The sequence below is a fragment of the Pelophylax lessonae genome, assembly GCF_965119305.1.
Source record: "Pelophylax lessonae genome assembly, chromosome: 3".
NCBI classification, from domain to species: Eukaryota; Metazoa; Chordata; class Amphibia; order Anura; family Ranidae; genus Pelophylax; species Pelophylax lessonae.
The window spans coordinates 243,386,891-243,407,977 of NC_138770.1; the positions used below are offsets into that span (position 1 = coordinate 243,386,891).

The window sequence follows — 21,087 nt, forward strand, 5'->3', positions numbered from 1 at the left end:
CGTTCACTAGATTCTATCAGGTGGATGTTAGGACCCGGGAGGATTCTGCATTTGGCCGCAGTTTGCTGTAGGCACCTATGTAGATCTTTTCAGTCTGATGGTGTTTTTTTTTCAAATTAAGTGTCCCTCTCCCCTCAAGTGCATTGCTTTGGGACATCCCAGATAGTAATTATTATGGCTGCTCTGTGTCCCGTTATGTACGATAAAGAAAATTCCTACAGCTTACCTGTGAAATACTTTTCTTGGAGTACGTCACTGGACACAGAGGTCCCTCCCCTCTTGTCTGGGATGTTTATTGCTTGCTACAAAACTTCCTGTACTTCCTGTATCGGAGGGATTATATAGAGGGGGACTTCCTGTCTTTTTGGTTGCTAGTGTCCATTCACCTATAGGTGGCGTATAACCCAGGTAGTAATTATTTTGGCTACTCTGTGTCCCGTGATGTACTCCAAGAAAAGGATTTTACAGGTAAGCTGTAGGAAAAATCCAATTTTCAATAGGTTTTGATGTCAACAGACATCAATGATCATCACACAATCATAATGAAATATCAGCACTGAACTGTAATCTGGAAGTGTTTAGTACACTGCACTCCTAAGCAGAGAACATTGGCATACCAGTTTTAGAAAAGGTTGTGTGTGTCCATGGTACAAACACATATACGTGCATCTGTAGCAACAATCTCTTCAAATTGACCTGTGAAGAAATGAAGAATGTTTTACAGAAATGGGAGGACACAAGAAAACTTCTCCAAATGTTCAAATTGAACTGCTCATGTGAATCACAGTGTGCTCTCCACTGATTTTAGTACTGAAATCTACAGAGACATGTAGCTGAGGTCTGTGGTTTTGCTGAATAGCTAAATTGTACAACCAAAGTTAAAATTTTATAAAGGGATCCCATGATTCTTCAGAAAACTAACCATTTAAATTACATGTCATTACTAAACTCACCACAGATAGAGCAACCATTGGGGTTCCATTTAGAAGGTTTCACATCTTCACAATGAAATCTATTGGGGGGGGGGGGGGGGGAGTCAATTTTCTAATGGGGACACTAGTTCTGGTGACATGGGGGTCTCCAAGGGATTTCCCCAAATTTAAAGAGATTTCCTCTCACTTTCTGCTTTGGCTATGGGACAGGAAGTGAAGAGAAATCTCCCCAATCAGACACAGATGGCAAAAGAAAAAAAAAATGACAGGGGTTATGACCCTCCCTTACTTTATTCAAAATGAAAAAAAAAACATTTTTATATATATAGTTTTACTTTCATTCTGTTTATCGGTCCAGAACATAATAAAGAAAATACTCTATATAAAGAAATTGTAAATTCCTGTCGTGGACCAGTTCATGCCAAAATGCAGTGCAGGAAAGGCGCTTTTCCTGCACTGCAGGTAAACATGCTACCCTTGCGAGAGCGTGCAGGTGCCAATGAATCGTTAATGGCACCCCAAACACAGCATGTTTACAGCCACCAAATTGCATGGTACTGCAGTACAATGTGGTTTGGTTCAGTGCAATCTAAAAAAGAGTTTTTCCGTGTTCAAGTGCTCTTGTAGCCCATGCAAAGGAATGGGCTGTCAAAATCAGACCACACAGGAACACACACGTTTAAACCCGTGTTCCAGTATGAACTATGAACTTGAATATGAATATGAAAATGAATATGTGTATGCACAGTATTTCATTATAAACACAAAAGTACACAGAATTAGGGAAATCAGTATTTTATTCCAATATATTTTGCTAACGTGTGCAAATTTAGAAGATCGCTTCTTTATAATGTACATGCATTTTACACTTAACGTTGTCATGTTTGCATGCACTTATTTCCCTGTTTATACCCATGTTAACTTTAAAATTTAAAATAAAATGAAAAAAAAAAAAAAAAGAGTCCAATATTATATTTACAGAATTGATGATGATATTGGCAGTGTAAAAACTAAAGGAAGACTAAGCTGTTAATGGAGAAAAAAATCATATCGCTATATAATTTAAGAGTTCATATTCTAATAAAACATCTTGTAAACAACATTACATTAACAGTTATATACAATTTACAATCTTAGTAGGAAATATATTTCTGGTTCATCAGTATTGCATGGCTCAGTCTGATAAGTGAAATGATCTCTACAAAACAGATCACTGTGTCCATAAGTTTGAGAAGAACATGCACCCTCTGGTATACCTCTGCCCTCCAGGCTATCCAAGTTAAAGTTACTGCAGTACCCTGCTATATAAGAGCCAGTGGAATGCCTGTTTACCGGCTGAGTGGAAGTTGGTGGTTTGTTCCGCAGAATTACACCATTTGGAATCTGGTTAACTAGTTTTAACTTATTGGCTTCCTGTCTTTCCTTGGCACGGTTTGCAATGTTTCTCACTCTACTTTGACTTCTTGATGATAGCTTGCGAGCTAGAGGTTTAGGTTTGTCCCATTCATCTTCTTCACAGTATGTTGTTTTATTATAGTCTTCCTGGTCATAAGACACCAATTTCCTCAACTGCTCAGTCAATGCATCTGTTGACTGGTGTCTAGTTTTTGCAAAACTATTTGTATCCTGGGCATTGCCAGATAAAAGGAAGCCCCTATTTATTCGCTTGTACTTGCTGTCAAAATTGCAAGATATGTCCTCTGAAGTCAGATCCCCAAGACTCTTTGATTTGCATGGACTTGATTGCTTGGTTTCTTGGTCTGAACAAATGGGATGTTTTAGTAAGTGTGGGATATATAGGCTGCCTCTTTGGGCACCATACTGATGACTTTTTGAAACTTCTGAGGTTGGGTTTTGGCTATGGTCTTTATGCTGTTTTAACGGAATGACTTGTTCTTGCTTTTGTCCATGAGTATTACTGATACCCTGTTTGCTGACATTGATATTTAGTGTCTGTGCTTGGCACATTTTCTTTAAATGGCTATCACTGCTGTGATTATGTTGGCAAGACAATGAAGATCTATAATTTAGGTCTTTATCTTGAAAACTATGTGATAGACCCTGAGATTCTTTTTGAACAACAGATGGACCACTGTTGGAGAGAATTATGGGTGGAACTGTAGGAATTTTATTGTGTGGATTGTCTTTATGGCAAATTGTATCATGGTTCATGAGACCTCTCCAACTTTCTATTTGAGTCCTTGAAGGCTTAGGCTTTATCTCAGGATACAGCATTTTTGCAGGCTTTGGTTTTAATTCAGGGTAATGTGGTTTGCACAGAGAATTTCTTGATTCATATCGTATTCTTTTCTCTGCTTGGACAGTGTTTGCATCCATTAACATGTTGCCAGTTTCTGGCAACATGTTTTCCTCATTAATAATTGTGTACACTGAATATTCTGTTGTCTCTGAGCTAGAGAAAAAAGTTGTGTCCGTTGTGGAGCTTAACAATCTGTCCACATGGGTTGAACCAGGGCAAAGCTTTTTAGGTGTTGAAACAGAAGATGTCATCATTTGTGAATACCCAGAACACTGTAGACTATTATTGGTGCCATTTAAAGTGGAGACAGTAGTCAAACTAGCTCTGTCATCAGTGACATCAAACTGCCCAATCAGGGCAGAGATTGAGCTGCCAAGGTCACTTTCATTTACAGAAGGAACCTCATTTATTATTTGAGATATATCATTTTCTAATATAGCTGCAGTGGTCTGTAAATTATTGACATCAGTGCAGATGGTACTTGATACATTAGTAATAGATGGGCTCTCCTTTACATTGCATGCTGCTATGTTGGTTGAAAACTCAGCTTGAGGATCTGAATTTAATAATGATTTTGGTTTGGATTCATCCACAATGTATCCTATCTGTCTGACTTCATCCTTTTCCTCTTCTGATTCACTGGTATAAGTATCATTAAATTCCCTGACTTCATCTTCGTTATACTTTCCATAGTCTAAGTGTAAGCTTTGCCATTTTTTATGTATAATATTTCCATTGGCTGGGTTGTTTGCCTGATATGGATCTTTGGGAAGACATGCAGGATTCTGGGAATTTTCAAGTATTGGTTCTTCCATCAGTGGTTTGCCTTTTCTCTTACATTCCTTCTTCCCTATTTATTGAAGAAAACAATAAAATGAATAGGTGTTATTTTCAGATCATCACAATAAAGCCTATTAACAGGACCAGTATATCTAAAGGCCAATCACTGTATATTTAAATATATCCATAACATTTACAAATATGTATGTAAGTATTCCTACAATTATGCATATGCTAATAATTAAATTAAATTGTAATTTTGTTGGACAGTCTGCAAGAATGTATTTTGAGATAAAATTGCCTTTACTTAGTTTACGTTAACCCCTTAAGTTACGTTTGTAAACATCCTGCTATTCACGGAGTTAAAGCAAGCTCATCAATTTATAATATTCATTTTTTTAAGCCACTTTCAGCTAAAAGCGATCCGGTAACTCAATGTTTTAGGGCTCTGAAGGTGCAGACCCCCGTTGGCAGTATCTGTGGTGCTTTCCAGGCTCTCCCACTCCTTCAGAGAGCCCAGGACTGCAGTAAACTGCTGGAGCTTTGAGAGGTTTTGTGACTAATGACAATGAAAGTGACGTGTATTATGTTCACAGCTGTCATTCCCTGGCTATTGTAACCAAGGGTGCAGCTAATCAAGCTCAATCTGTTCTTGATTAGCTGATTTTGAAGACCCCCTCGTGTCTCCACAAAGAGGACCTGTCATCGGCCTATTGTTATTACATGGCAGGCTTGTTAAATAAACAAAAAATTTTTTTCAAAAGTTTAAAAAAAATAAATTTGAATAAAATAAAGAAAACAAAAAATTCTAAAGCACTCCCCAATGCAAATGAGCAACATAGGAAGCAAAATTTCTAGGGTCATAATTTATGGTTAACTCTAAAGTGATAATCTGTGAAGACTTTGAAAGCCTTGCCTATGGAGAATTTCGTGTACCACACTTTGTCACAGGCATGCCCAGTTTGAAGGCTTGACATGTTGAGTATCTTTTCACCTGTCGCTACTTAATCTTTTAAAGGTTACCAAAAAGCAGGTACATTATTTAGCTTTTTTGCACTTAAATTCATATTAGTGATTTTTTTCCCCTGAAAATATGCATTTATTAAATAACTGAACAAATATCATGCAACATACAAAATTGCAAATGTCACCATTTTATTCTACAGGGTCTCTGCTTTCGGAAAAAAAATACTTGTTAGGGGGTTTAACCACTTACCGACCAGCCACCGTAGTTTTACTGCGGCAGGTCGGCTCTATTACGCAAAATGACGCAACTGTACGTCCCTTTGTGTAACAGATAGTGGGGGTGCACACACGCTGATTGGCCAGAGGAGGAGCCAATCAGTGGGTCCAGCGACTGATCCCCATGGAGACAGAGCAGTGGTCTGCCGATGTAAACAAGGCAGACCACTGTTCTGTCAGAGAAGAACACAGGGATCCTGTTTTCCTCCTATTTAGGAACACAGGTCTTTGTGTTTATCCAGTAAGTCGATCCCCCACACAGTTAGAAAGCATCCCCTAGGGAATCACTTTGATCGTCCTGGGGTTAACCCCTTCCCTGCCAGTGTCATTAGTATAGTAACAGTGCATATTTTTAGCACTGTTTACTGTATTACTGGTCCCCCCAAAAGTGTCAGTTAGGTGTCCGATCTGTCTGCTGCAATGTCGCAGCCCTGTTAAAAATCGCTGATTGCCGCCATTACTAGTAAAAAAATAAAAATTACATAAATCTATACCCTAGTTTGTAGACACAATAACTTTTGCGCAAACCAATCAATATACACTTTTTTTTTTATTGGGAATGTTTTATAGCAGAACGTAAAAAATCGATATATTTTTTTTTCAGAATTGTCGCTCTGTTTTTGCTTATAGCGCAAAAAATAAAAAACACAGAGGTGATCAAATACCACCAAAAGAAAGCTCTATTTGTTGGAAAAAAAGGACATCAATTTTATTTAGGTACAGCATCGCACAACCACGCAATTGTCAATTAAAATAACGCAGTGCCGTAGCATAAAGAAAATGGCCTGGTCATTAAGGGGGTAAAACCTTCCAGTCCAGAAGTGGTGAAAGTAATTCTAGCAAAAAATGCAGATTTTTAACTACTTTTTTTTTTTTTTTTTTAATTGCCCTGGTAAAAATGTGGTTGAAGGAGAACTGTGGCTAATGTATGGACATTTAAGTATTTACATATTTTTACGAACATAAATAGGCTTTAAAGCAATCCCTCACTGACCTTTGCAGCAACAGACACTGTTGAGTAATACATCCTGATATTCTACAGGAGAGAGCATTTTCACTTTCATTTCAGCAACATAGCTCATTCTTTTCCAAAGAGTGGGCGGGCAGTTTGCCAGCCTTCTAATCTCTAAGGCCCCGTTCACAGTTGGGCAATTAGGAATCACAGGCAGAATTGATGGAGTGCTGCCCACAATTACAAATTGCAACAAAATGTGCAAAGCGAGTTTGGGTGTCATTCATCCAAAATAGCTCCCCAAATGTGGTGCAATTTTGCCACGATTGAAGAATTGCAACAAAACATGCTTGTAAAATTGCACCTGGCTCAGGGCCAAAATTTGGTCCCTGAGCTTCTTTGTTGCGACAAATGCGCATAAGACAGCCCATTCAAGTGCGGGTGATTTGCAACCTTAAAATCGCTAGCGGGAACTCACATTCCAACTAAGCATAAATAGGTGAACTTTAAGGATAAAATGACCTACAGGAGTTGTTTTACTAATACTAGAGCGCTCAGAATCTGGTGCAGCTGAGCATGGCAGCCAATCAGCTTCGAACTTCAGCTTCTATGCAGAGCTGGGCCAGATTTTTTTTTTTTAGTAAATTGACCCCACAGTGTCTTTAGCTGCAGAGGTGACTGAGGACTTGTTTCAAAGTTTATGTAAATACTAAAGATCCATAGACTGGGCACAATTCTATTTAAAAGTAATGTTTGATGCTATTTCCCCATTTTACATGCTTGCTCTTTCGTACTTTTAATACTTTTCTATCTATAATTTTTTTAATGAAATGTAGAGATTAGCCCCAAGCCCTAAACTCTGCTACAATCACTGCTCATTCCCCCTCCCCCTGCACCGCTTAACAATTAGAAACCTAGTAGGAATTTCCATTGTATTCTTCTAAAATGTTCACATACATATTTGATCATGTTAATTTTGTAATATAGTATATAAACTAATTTTTGTTTTGCTGGTTCCTGGTTCACTGGAATACACATACACATGAATGATGTGAAAAAGTGCAAGGACATAATTATGGACTTCTTGTGCACTGTGCAGACAACTTTTGGTATGAAATGAAGGCACAATTACACCATTTTGAAACCACATAAGATTTTGGAATAATGATATTACATCCAGCATGTGATGTAATATTACTGGAAGTGATGGTAATGAAATACCACACTGGATACATTATTTTTTACCTTTAGTAGTTTCCTAGTTAGAATTGTACTAGAAAACATAACAAAACAATTCTGTTAAAATCAGAAATCAGTTGAACACAGTGTATTCTAGCTTTGTGCAGATGCATGTTATAGATCAGCTTGCAGAAACAGAACTAAAACAGGATTTTTGACTTACCGTAAAATCCTTTTCTTGGAGTTTATTAGGGGACACAGTGGCAGAAGGAATTCTAAGATATATGGGTTATACTGCCACCTACAAGAGAGTTGGACACTGGCAACAAAAAAAACACTTAGCCAGTATAATCCCTCTTACCTACATCATGTTTTTTTTTTTTTTTATTTTAAATAACAAACATTATGTTTACCTGCTCTGTGCAATGGTTCTACACAGAGCAGCCCTGATCCTCTTCTTCTTGCCACTTTCCATGGGGGCACCCATGTGGGCTCATTCCCGAGTCCCGCTGCTGCTTCCATTGACACAGACAGTGGAACTCTGCCTCACCCCCGCTCCCATATCACAGCTTTTGATTGACAGCAGCGGGAGCAAATGAGGAGAGCAACAGCAGCTGTAAACTCTGTGCTAGTGCACATTGCTGGATCAGATCAGGTTTAGATAAGAAAAATGGAAAGGTCTGGGGGGGGGGGGGATGTTCTCTGCTGCAGCAGAGAAGGTTTTTCACCTTAATGCATAGAATGCATTGAGGTGAAAAACCTTAGGGCTTTACAATCACTTTAAGATTTATGCATGGTAAAAGTAAAGATCATAAAACCGATGCAGAGACCTGTGTCCCTTAATGAATACAGGGTCAGAAGGAATCCTGAGATGTACAGAACAGAGGGGTGGGCAACACAGAAAACAAAACACTAACACGCCCACTACAACAGAGCAAACCTGGGGGCTACTTGTAGATCAAAGAGCCATCTTAAGGACCTTGTGTTTGAAGCTAGCATCAGGTGAGGTCTGAACATCCAGCTGGTAAAACTCAGAGAATGTAGGAATGGAAGACCAGCCTTGCAAATTTGAGAAATCGATGCCTCATGCTAAAAAAAAAAAACAGGAGGTGTGTACTTATCAAGTGTATCTTGACAAGGTAGAGTCTTGTCCTCACGAAATGGAGGAATGAGAGGCAGGTAGTCCCTTACAGGTAGCCCAAGAAATTACAAAAAGAGTCAGTCAGTCTGAAAGAAGCCATATAATAGAGATCAAATCAAACAGATTGTACCACCAGCAATGAAAGGAAATCTCCTTGGGATGTGCTGGAGAGGAGAAATGAAAGTACAATGCCCCAGTTAGAGTAAAAAAAAAAAAAAAACATCTTGGGGAGAAAAGTGGTCCTAGGCCACAAGACAACTTTGTCTCGGTGTAAAAGGTTGTTTGCATGACAAGGTCCCAACTTACCTCACAGAGATGGTGGCAACGGTGAAGGCTACCTTGTGAGTAAATGTACACAGAGGAATATGTCCGATAGATTCAAAGGACTGTTTTTAAAAAGCTGACAGAACCAGGTTGAGATCCATAGAGTCACAGGTGGATGTACAGGTGGATATGCTGTATGTGAGCGACACCTGGTCGCCCAGAAGGTTGCAAGGGCTGACAGATGTCTCCCAACTTTTGGAAGTGGGGGTTTCTCCTATTGTAAAGAAGGACTTGCTCCAGGTTTGGAAGGTTTTAACATCCAAAGTTTGCAATTGAACTAACTCTCAATCTTGGACTTGGGCTAAGAGCTCTGACAGAAATAAAAAGGAATTCTTCTTATTTCCAGTGGAAAAAAGTTTTGCATCCTGAGGCTTACATTTCTTCTGCTTGGGTAAAAGGGTACATTTTTCTGTAGTGACATTTGTAAAGCTTTAGTAAAGCTGTCCAGAGAAGCACCATAGAGACGTTCCCCATTGAAATGTATACACAGTAAGCATTTTTTATACTGTATTCCAAAGACCAAAATTAGACATATCCTTGGTCCAAACTTCCAAGGCATAGCAAAAGGAAATTAAAGCAATAGCAGGCAGAAGAGCTATGGCCTGCCAGAAAAAAGAGGGACTTGGAAGGATGTCCAGTCCTTTGTCCACCAGGTCTTTATTCCTTATACTGCATCAGTAGCAGTAAAGGGCTTTACACACACTCCTGGCAGGTGCAGCAATGTGTATATCTGACAAGCTGACTGTCAGATGGAAGTGATCTGACAGCTGTGCAGCCTCCCAATCGCTTCCACACACACCCTGTAATGGACCCCCCACTCGCCCCTTGATGGACCTGGGGTGAACATAGCAGGTGCCAATGGGTAGAGGGGAGGAAGATAAGCAAGCATCCCTTCACTGGCCTCCTCTTCCTGTTACCAACCTTGAAGCGATGTGTAAAACATCACTTCCGGGTCTCTGTGTCACTTAAGTGATCTGAGTTCCATCAGCTTCACTGTAGGACAGGTCTTTTAGACCCCTGATTTCTCATTAAAGAGAACCTGTCACAAAAAATGCATCACATAGGGGACTTTTTGTCTTGTATAGTATGAAAAAAAAGTTTAGTAAAAAAAAAATGTAAATAAAAATGTGTAAAAAATTAAAGTTCCACTTAAAGACTTAAAATCTCCCCCAAGAAAATGTTTGAGCCACCCCACCCCAACATATAAGCATGTATGAATTTAATTGGGTGCCTATGCATGAAAATTCCGATTGTGCTACATGTTGCACATTGCCATGCACGCTGGAGTGAGAGCAAAAATTCTAGGCTCATTATTCATAGTAAACTCTAAACTGATGGTCTGTCAGGCCTTTTAAAATGTCACATATGAAAAAAAAATTAGGATAGTTTGCTGCTGTTTTACAGGTGAAATTTTTAGGGGGTCAACATGTTGGGTTATCTATTTCCTCAACAAAACCTCATCTTTTATATTTTACTAAAAATCATTTAATTAATTACGTTTGTGTGCCCTAAATTTAACTTTAATGTACTTCTTACTGAAATTTGCAAACATGCAAAAACAGCTCTGGCAGTGAACGGGTTTACACACTGGAATTTCCCGAGTAGGAATGAGAAGGGTCTTGTTAAAGCCAAAGTATGGCCAAAAATCATGCTTTTATATTTGCACAGTAAAAAAATGTACCTCCAATCAACAGTGCCCCATTTCTGGCTACTGCAGAGTTTGCTAAAACCTTTATTAATTCTGTATTCCCCTATCAGCGACAACTGTCTAACACTGAGAATTGTAGTTCCACTGAATGCAAAGTGTTCTCTGAAAGGAGGTGGTGTAGGTGAGCATCATGATCTCCCTCTGCCAATCAAAGAACGTCTTTCAGTGAAAAGTATGCAAGGTTTTTTCTGAATAGAGGGGAATGCAAAGGGATTGGCATCCTGTTATATCTGTACTGCAGCAGGAATGACAAGCCCCAGTGCCAGACATTCAGTGCTTACAGGAGAGTGCAGACTAACTAAAATGATAAGTTGACACAAATGCTGCAGCAGCCGGAAATGGGGCAAACTTTTTTGAAGTCATTTACTTTTACTATGCAAACGGCCAGAAATCTTTTTGGCCATACTTCGCTTTAAGGCAAGACATGACTGGGACCACAACGGGCAGGAAGAGTAAAACCAAGAGGCAGAGTACATACACCATGCTCCACAGAAAAGGGGGGCTAAGTCCCCATACTTTTCACAGCAGCAGTCTGTAAGGTGACCTGCAGCTAACAGACATATTAGCAAGGTACTGGAAAGTGTCATTGCAGGCCCCAGCGAGAATATCACATTCCAAACAGTCTTTGCCCCTCCAGTTGGCAAATTCCAACGAAATATGAAGGGACATCCGTAGACAGGATGTATATCACAGCCCTGGAACTGTAAAGCACTCTGTGGCTAATCGACACAGTACATTGGAAGTTTGGAGATCAGCACAAGCAGAGCCTGATGCCCAAAGGCCACATTACAAAGAAAGCCTGCATGTTTGAGGTTTAGGTACAGTGCCCAAGGCTGCGCCAAGGATAAGCCCCTCCTGAAAACTAAAAACAAAGAAAACGGGAAAATGTTTGTATAACAAAGGAAAAAAAAGTTTTTTTTTGTTTTGCTCTGAGGAAAATAAAATCTTTTTTCTTAGAACACTAGAAAGAAACCAAAGCATGATGACATTGGGAAGGGTTATACTGGGTGACAAAACATTTTGTGTTGCCAGTCTCCAATTTTCCTGTGGGTGGCAGTATAACCCATACTGCTCAGATTTCCTGCTGACCCTGTGTGTCCCTTAATGAAAAATGAAAAATTACATTATTTTATATTTATGACAAAATGACATGCATTCACAATGCTCCCATTAATGAAACATCTTTCCATCCTGTTCGTACTGGTGTGTCATAGCAGAATAGCTAAGTAAATAACGCTTCTATGTAGTGGAGCTTATGGATACGACTAATATAAAAATAGTGTGTAAAGGTGTTACATATACTGTACCAACAATTTAGATACTTGCTTTAATTTTCAAGAATAAATTACAAGGAACTGCAGGTATAAGAGGACTGATTAATACAGGAAAAATATACCTGAACAATAGTAATGAGTATAAATATGTGTTATTTGTTATTAATACATTTCTGTTACTTCAGTAAAAATAACACTATTACATCTGTTGAACGTGGCTTGGGCATACATTCCTGACCTTTGGAATCAAACCTCTCTACCAACTTTAAGTTACTGGTACGCTACTGTGGATTAAATGGAATTAGATCAATGGAAAGTCTGACAGCTTCACTCTATAACAGAGAAGACCAATTCAAGGTAAGATGGATGCCATGAACGTTGTACACTTTCTCTTCTCAGTACACATTATCTGGTACCTCAAGACATTACTCTACACAGCAGGAACCTGTCATTCGATGTATCCAAACAGTATTCTGTTACTCCTCCTGATGGGAGGGAAGATGGGAGAAATTGGTGTGGAGATCTCTCTGCCCCTCCCACTTTCCCTGTCTCTCACGTTTTCTCCTTTTCCCAACCTCCCCCAACCCTTTTTTTTTCTTCCTTTTTTTCCAGCCATCCTCTCAGCATCTTTGATGTAATTGATCCCACTTAAAGTTGAGATCCATATTCCCCTAGTTTCCCTTTGTTTTCCTCCTCATTCCCCTGATACGGGGGACCGAGGCCACTTTTAAACTCCACATTGTGCTGACTTGGATGCTTTGTTTTGTTTAGTCCCAAGACTGGATGAAGGACTTTAGGCTAATTATTAGGCCGTAATATATGTAGTACTTGCCAAGATTACTCAGGATTTTACATCGTGTTTTGCATTGTGCATCATAATAAGTACTCCCCCTAACGCATGTTATGCTGGGTACAACTGATGTTTATCTTCCTCTGCTTTCTTGGAGGAAGGGGGGGGCACTTTTATTATTTCTATGACTACATGCTATGTGTTATATCTGTAAATTTATGCTGATGTTTTGTAACTTGCTTCTCTGATGACTCTTGATGTGCATATGCATGATGGCTTAAATAAAGAAAAGGAAGATGACTGTTACAGTAGCTCTTCTCTCTTGCAATAATGGACTACAAACTTGAAGGCCAGTTCCAGCTAACAAGCTGGAGCACAAGCTATATAAGAGACCTTGTCATCTTGTCAATTCTGGGCAAAGTAACAGATTCTTTTTGAAAGCTTTCCCCCAAAAACCTTATGCTCATCTTGCCAGCACTTCTTCAAAACATCTACATATGTCACAGCCAGGCACTAATATACTTAGTGTTGGCTTTCCTGTGGAGTTCTCTAAGGCCTATGCTGAAGTTATTGCACCCTGCTTTTAAACTATGCTTGTGAACTCATTGGGGGAGGGAACTCTCCCTAAAACAATATCTGAGGCGGTGATAGTTGTTGTGCCCATACTGGGTAAGGATCCAGAGCATTGTGGCTCTTATCGCCCCATTTCACTATTGAATATGGACACTAAACTGCGCACAAAGATTTTGGTCTGTCGATTGAACACAGTTATCCCTGCCTTAGTACATCCTGACCAGTCTGGCTTTATGCTGGGCAAGGGGACAGACATAAACATCAGACAATTATTCACCCATATTGCCAAAGCAGCCAAGAACTACCCAGGAGTAGTGGCTTCACTCGACGCTGAGAAAGCTTTCAACTCTCTTGAGTGGGAATATCTCTGGAAAGTTTTGGAAAATTGGTATGGTGTGGCAGTGCCCAGCTATCCGTTCACACTGGGTATCAGTAATTGATGCTTTGAATGAGCCATGTGACTGGTCTCTGCAGCTTGATTCACGAATGGTGTTACTGGGTATTATGGAAGCTATTGTAGCTTCTAGATATATGAAAATATTCTTGCTTTTTTTAAGAGCCGGTTCACACTGCCACGACCATAAGTCACCCCATGTCGGAGCGACTTTTTACAGCGATTTTACCGTGATTTTACCGCGACTTTACCGTGACTTCAGCGCGACTTGTGAATTATTTTGCGTGACTTATATGACAGACGACTTTGTATTTGGCCAATCAGAATATGATGTGTTGTGACCTAATTCCCCTTTTCTGTTTTTTTTTACTCATTTCCTCATTGCCCACCAGTGCCACGTATCAGTGTCCACCAGTGCCACTGCCCACCACTGCCACTGCCCACCAGTGCCACGTATCAGTGCCCACCAGTGCCACGTATGTGTCCACCAGTGCCACTGCCCACCAGTGCCACGAATCAGTGTCCACCAGTGCCACATATCAGTGCTACGAATCAGTGTCCACCAGTGCCACGTATCAGTGCCACAAATCAGTGTCCACCAGTGCCACATATCAGTGCCACGTATCAGTGTCCACCAGTGCCACGTATCAGTGCCATGTATCAGTGCCACGAATCAGTGTCCACCAGTGCCACATATCAGTGCCACGAATCAGTGTCCACCAGTGCCACGTATCAGTGCCACAAATCAGTGCCACAAATCAGTGTCCATCAGTGCCACGTATCAGTGTCCACCAGTGCCACGTATCAGTGCCACGTATCAGTGCCATGAATCAGTGTCCACCAGTGTCACATATCAGTATGATGAATCAGTGTCCATCAGTGCCACGTATCAGTGGCACGAATCAGTGCCACGAATCAGTGTCCACCAGTGCCACGTATCAGTGCCACATATCAGTGCCACGAATCAGTGTCCACCAGTGCCACGAATCAGTGCCACTTATCTGTGTCCACCAGTGCCACTCACACAGACCAAGCAGAGATAATGGAATATATATACCATTACATATATATATATATATATATATATATATATATATATATATATATATATATATATATAATATATATATATATATATATCATATACCATATAGGCATGGCTGCAATGTGGGGAATGCCTGGCAAATCTCTTTCTTCTTCCTGGAAAGTCTGAAGACAAGTCGCTTCAATTAAGATAAGGAGGCGACTCCCATTGAAGTATATGGGAGAAGTCGGATCACAGGTCGCCTCAAAGTAGTACAGGACCCTTTTCTGAAGTCGGAGCGACTTCAGTAGTGCCAATTAAGACAGCACTGATTGATTAACATTGCTTTTGTTATGTCAAGCAACCTGGGGCGACCCGGGGCTACACAAGTCGCCTCACAAGTCGTGCTAGTGTGAATGGGCTCTAATATGCACTCAGGGAGCTTCTTATCAGATGGAAGAAACCAGCCTCGCCCACCCTAACTGGATGAATGACTGTAGTTAACGCAGATATTGCCATTGTACAAATTGACTTATGGGAGTAGAAATTGTTCCAAAAATTTTCCAAAATATGGTCCATCTGGATTGATGCTCATGTTTCAGCTGAACCTATTGATGGGTAAACTCTTCTTTGAAGGTGTAGCTCAGAAAAGGCCTGTGTTTTTCCTTATTCTTTCTCCCTCATTCTCTTCTCCCTCTCCCCCTTTCCTTTCCTCATCATTGGACACTGATTGATATTGGTAGCTGTGATGGAGCTTAGTGAGAAAGTGCAGAGCCCTTTAAGCCCTCTAAGTAAGAGTTTTTTTTGTTTAATGTACAGAAACCTTAATATCAGTGTCCCTATGCCAGCTGAGGTTATTAAAATGATTAAAATAGTCAAAAACAACTAACTTAATATTAAACTTAAAAATATAATTGATGAGCTTCACATGACCAAAAGAATTCAGACTTTAGAAACAAGTGATTCCATCACAGCTGAAATAACACATCCACAGGAAAACAGCAAATAAAGCTCATGGTTACTAGAGGCATTTAGGAAAATTCATTCTGATGATCTCATTTAATTTTCATTAAAGGAATCATTTCCCAAGAAAAATGCTGGCTACCATTGCTGACCTTGTTTTTAAAATGCTAGCCGCTTGTCTCTGGCTTTAGTACTTTCTCACAGACACAGGACGATCATTCAATTAGTGTAGTCAGAACTCCTGATCTCTCACTTGTTTTGGGTCAGTGCCTCAGACAGCATTAAAGCCAAAGAATCTGCATTACCTCCTTTAGAAAGGGTTCAGCAGTAGCACCCTACTTCTATCTCTTACTGTAGTAAAGGTTTCTTAAACTAAGATTTATTTTAATACATGTTCCAATACATTACCTGAACTTAAGTCATTTGATTTGGTATCTTTAGATGTAGAAGGTTCAAAGGCCCCAAGAACAAACTTGTCCACCGGCATGGAGACCGGCCTTGCCTGTAAACTTCTGGACGTTCTCCTCATTACAACATCTTTTTCCTTAGCACCAGACACCTCACATGGAAGGTCTTTGCTCTCTGTGGACTCTTGAAACACCATCTTGGTCTTCTTTCTGCCTTTTGCAGGTGCGCTGGCAGTACGTCTCAATATTCGGTCTCCAATGGACCGTTTTCTTATGTGACCATTGCTCTCCACAGAACTGTGCTTTGAAGTTTTATTGAAAAGCCCTTTAAGCCCAATGAATTGCCTATTCTACAAAAAAACACACAATACAGAAAGCATTACAATATTTTCAGTGCATAGATGAGGTATCAACTAAAGGGGTCTTCAGCTTTCAGGAAAATAATTTTTGGGATCCAGGATGCAACAAATCTCAAATCTCAACACAAATTTGCTTCATGATATTTTTCAGGCAACACTGGTCAAACCAGAAAACCCCTTTTAACGCAAATAAAATGAGATGTCACACCAATAACACCATAACCTGACAAATCCATGCATGTACAAACACATCACGGGCAGTATGACTCAAAGTGATTTTGCCCAAAAAAAAAAAAATCTGCTCTCAAATATGAAGTGCAGGTAGCTAGATGTGCTTGCACATGTCTGCAGCAAATGTTATTCTCTGCAGCTTTTGGCAAATCCCAGTCAGTTGTTAGTTGCAAGCTTACCAAGAAGAGATGGATGACTCAAAAATGGACTGGGATTCGGCCATAGCAGAAAGAGTGTACAGGCACCTCTAGGCACTTCATGCTTTATGCCAGATTTCTTTTTTAATTACAGGGTCACTTTAGGTGAATATATTTTGAAAGTTGCAATGGAATGGCTTTACAGATATATGAACTGTATGCATACTATTTGAACTGTATGCATAATAAAACTACAACCACATGTGGCTCAGCAGCTTTTCAGTGCTTGAGGTGACCAGAGTTCAGTGACACACTACTGTACATTGTCATGCAGTATGTAATTAACCTGCTAATAATATGAGTCTACCTTTGTGGCTCCTAGAAAGTGCAATATAGTATAACTGGGGTTGAGGATTAAAGGACTCCACTGAAATGGAAAAAAATGTACATTTTTAGCTCTTTTAATAAGCAGCATGCCAGAATGCATATTATTTAGGCATTAGTGAATGAAAACCTGTAACTGAAAGGATTTAACATTTCTCCATAAAAATATGATAATACTCCTTTACACTAAGCCTGGATAGCTAAAATCATTAGAAATGTATCAGTGAAGAACAGTTAATAGCACAGAAAACACTCATATGAAAATTCTAATGATCGATTAATGAACACAGAATCTGTACAGTTGGCAGCATAGCTGGGCTTAATCTGAATATCAAAAGCTTTCATTAACTAGGGAAAATGCAATCTTGCATGCATTTGTCAAAAAAGCACTCCCACATCACTGACAAGAAAAAAAATTATTATTGCTGCTGTCTAAAAGCAGAATTTACTTCTGGGTAATGTCAGCAAATGACTACCATATACATGGTATTGCCCAATATCTTTTCTATTTTTGGAGTGGCCTAATTATAAATTCCCCATCAGGATGTACATCATAACCTTCCTTAATGTAGAAAATGAATGAAACCCAAAGCAAAAATACAACCTACATACCCTCAGCAAGTGAAAATTGCAAAAACAGTACTTGTGTTATGTCTTGGTGCTAAAAGTCCCTGGCAACGCATTCCATAATACTATGGCATTATAAATGCCAAACTGAGAAGACAGCCTGGACTTTCTCAGCAGAAAGATACATGAAATCCTCAACAACCTTTCCCTTAGAATGCCTGAGCAGCACATATTTCAAAGTGCCCAATGTGTCATGAGATTTCAATGGATTCTGAGTTTTTTGGCCACACTAGTGTCAACACAGCTGCAGGACTCAGGCAATGTTCACACCTGAGCGTTTTGTAGTTTGTAGCTCAAAAACGCTCAACAAGCAAAAGCCATTTCATACAATAGCCTTTGTTCACATATGAGCATCCTGTCGCTTGTAGTTGAACTCTTGTCGTTCCAAAAAGTACATGAGCTACTTTTCAGGCAGAATTGAGCATTTTGGGCCCCATAGACTTCAATAGGAACGCCTGCAAATGCTTAGTTTGAGCATTTTTCAGGCATTTTGTAGCCTTTATTAACTGATCTCCTCCCCCTAGTCTTTTCCATTGGCTAAAACAATAAGCCTGAAGCTTAAATACACATGTAAAATGCCTGTAATACTCTTCTAAAAACGCCTGTATACACTTGCAAAAACACTCAAAAAAGCTCATATAAAAACTCCTGAAAATTGCTCTGCTTAGGTGTAAATGCAGACTGGCAGTTAGGAATCAGCATGATTACCATTCATGCAAACACCATCATAGTCAATAATAGTGATCTCACACACATTGTTTGCTAACAAACGCATCCAATGTGCAGCAGATGTCACTGTGCTTATGTTTCCCTGTTTTTGCTGTGTACCGAGAAAGAAGTACAGTGTTAAAATCATTAGAGCACGCAAAAAAAAGAAAATTAAAGTTTAAATAAAACCTAAAATCAGTAAATTGGAGATTTTAGGTTGTATACTATTTTTTCCTTATCTATTACAGATTCTATGCAAATTTATAGTCAAGGAACAGTAAATAGAAATCAGCCTACTTACCTTCCCATAGATCTCATTTATTGTAATATGGACAAATATTGATGCTTCTGTCAAACCTTCCAAATAAACATGCCGGTATCCTGAAAAACAATTGAAATATAATAACTTTTGTATGTACTTAAAAAATGTTTTGTCCCAGACCAAATTATATTGTTGTAGGTAAAAATGAATATCTGATCAAATAAAAAAAAAAATTCTTGTATAATTCTATAAGAGTCTGAGTAGATTAGGGTTTGGATGCAACATCAGTGTGGTTTAGAAAAGTTGAAATAGATTGATTGTGTATATCAAAAACAGTGAAATGAACTACGGACATTATCTATAAACACCTACTTACCAATAGGAGAATCCAGGCTTGGTCGTATAATTGTCTCAAATCAAATAGGACAATTTCAGAAATAGGTTTTTTTTTTGGTTAACTGCTTAAAACGAATAATGACAAAATATAGTGAAAGATTTATAAAGCAGGATATAATTGTTACACTTACCAGGCAAAAGACTGCTGAAGGCAACAGTCCTTTGTCCAACAAAATCCCGTCCTATTGGATCATGGTCCCAAACTAAGAACCTCACAAGTGCTATCTCTGGCATGTGGATCGTAAATGTAAGGGTCTCCTCCCAAACTGGATTGAATCCTGAGATAAATATTGCATTTAATGCAAAGACAAAGTTACATTACAATTATGGTTTGTTGTGGTTCATCTCAATTATTGGTATTAAAGGTCATGTGAACATACATGTGAATATTATCTCATCTCAAGGGGCTAAAATGCTTACATTTCTATAGAAAATTCTACTTCAGACATTCTCCATTGTTGGTCATGTGACAAGGCATTTGGTGACACAATCTCTGCTGAAGGGGAGGAAGAGTCAATCTCTAATTCGATCCTCCCTTCAGGCAGGGAAGGGAACTCAAAGTGGTATTTCTTCAAGAATTATATGCATTTCATTTTTTTATTACTCTTTGAATATCCATCTTAGCAATACTGCACACAAAGCTTTATTTGAGAATGGTTCTCATGAGAATGAGAACTTCACTCTCTCAGTCAACATGACTATTTTTAACCTTATGCTGCTAGCATTATTAAATAGATCAGAAAGTATATTATATTTACTTTTTTTTTTTAATTTCTTCAGTTACCTCCTGGTGTCCTTGCCTAGTAAAATGATGTCATACATCCCTGGAGTCTTCAGGAGGGGTTTTCTCAGCTAAGTACGCCCTCTTCCCTGCATGCCAGAGCTAAGGGCAGGTGAATTCCAGGAAGTAAGTGCTACATGAATCATCAGCCCTTACTCAAGATGGCCATGGCCACAAATGCTAGGGGGTGTTTTTCGATGTGATTTCTCAGAGAAGTAAAGCATGAAGACATTAATAAATGAGTGAGTTTGCTTTGAATATTAAAAATGAATTAAATAGTGTTTTGGTTTGTGGTGTTCAGCTACAATGTAGTTCCACTTTAACCACTAGCCAACGACGTAGACCTACGTCGCTGGAGTTCATGTGATTCCAGCGGCGCACGCGTGCCACCAGAGGCTCGCTCCCGCTGTTGTTTAGACACAGCGGGAGTCGGGCCGGGGGAGGAGAGGTGGCGATTGCTGCCTCCCTCCCCCGATCGTCGTGGAAATGGTGAGAAGACCCACCTGCATATGTAAACAAAGCAGGTGGATCTTCTCAGTGACAGACAGGAGGAGATAACAGGATTCAGCATAGCTGAACCTGCGATCTCTGTCACAGAACCCCCTCACACACGTCAGTAAGCATGAGGCATACATTTAACCCCATTAATCACCAAAAGTGTTAACCCCTTCCCTGCCAGTGTCATTATTACAGTAACAGTGCATATTGTTAGCACTGATTACTGTAGTAATGTCACTGGTCCTCCCAAAAGTGTCAAAAATGTCAGTTAGGGGTCCGATCTGTCTGCCGCAATCCCACAAAAAAATTGCAGATCACTGCCATTACTAGTAAAAAAAAAACAATAAAAATGACATAAATCTTTCCTGTAGTTAGTAAACACGATAACTTTTGCGCAAACCAATCAAAATATGTTTATTGCGATTTTTTTTACCAAAAATATGTAACAAAAAACAAATTGGCCTAAAATTTAAAAAAATTTAGATTTTTTTATTTTTTTTTTGAGAATGTTATATAGCATAATGTGAAAAATATTGTTTTTATTTTTTTTTTCAAAATTGTCGCTCTTTTTTTGTTTATAGCGCAAAAAATAAAAATCACACAGGTGATCAAATACCACCAAATGAAATCTCTATTTGTGAGGAAAAAAAAGACGTAAATTTAATTTGGTTACAGCGCCGCACGACCGCGCAATTGTCTGTTAAAATAACACAGTGCCGAATCGCAAAATAGGGCCTGGTCAGGAAGGGGGTAAAATCTTT

At 39.3% G+C, this 21,087-nt stretch overlaps 1 protein-coding gene across 3 annotated transcripts in view; it reads right to left on the bottom strand.

The window, feature by feature from the left end:
* Nucleotides 1–1,768: 1,768 nt before the first annotated feature.
* The window catches only part of PLCH1 (phospholipase C eta 1), a 264,244-nt gene continuing 244,925 nt past the window's right edge, over nucleotides 1,769–21,087 (bottom strand). For 2 of the 3 annotated variants that reach the window (XM_082251170.1, XM_082251169.1), the window contains 5 exons: nucleotides 19,179–19,325; nucleotides 18,691–18,770; nucleotides 17,038–17,097; nucleotides 15,945–16,293; nucleotides 1,769–4,042 (listed from right to left, as the gene is read on the bottom strand). In XM_082251170.1, coding sequence (XP_082107296.1) covers nucleotides 2,058–4,042; nucleotides 15,945–16,293; nucleotides 17,038–17,097; nucleotides 18,691–18,770; nucleotides 19,179–19,325 — 2,621 coding nt within the window. In that variant the 3' untranslated portion in view covers nucleotides 1,769–2,057. The remainder of the gene's footprint in view (nucleotides 4,043–15,944; nucleotides 16,294–17,037; nucleotides 17,098–18,690; nucleotides 18,771–19,178; nucleotides 19,326–21,087) is intronic. The other variant, XM_082251168.1, reaches the window with a different exon arrangement.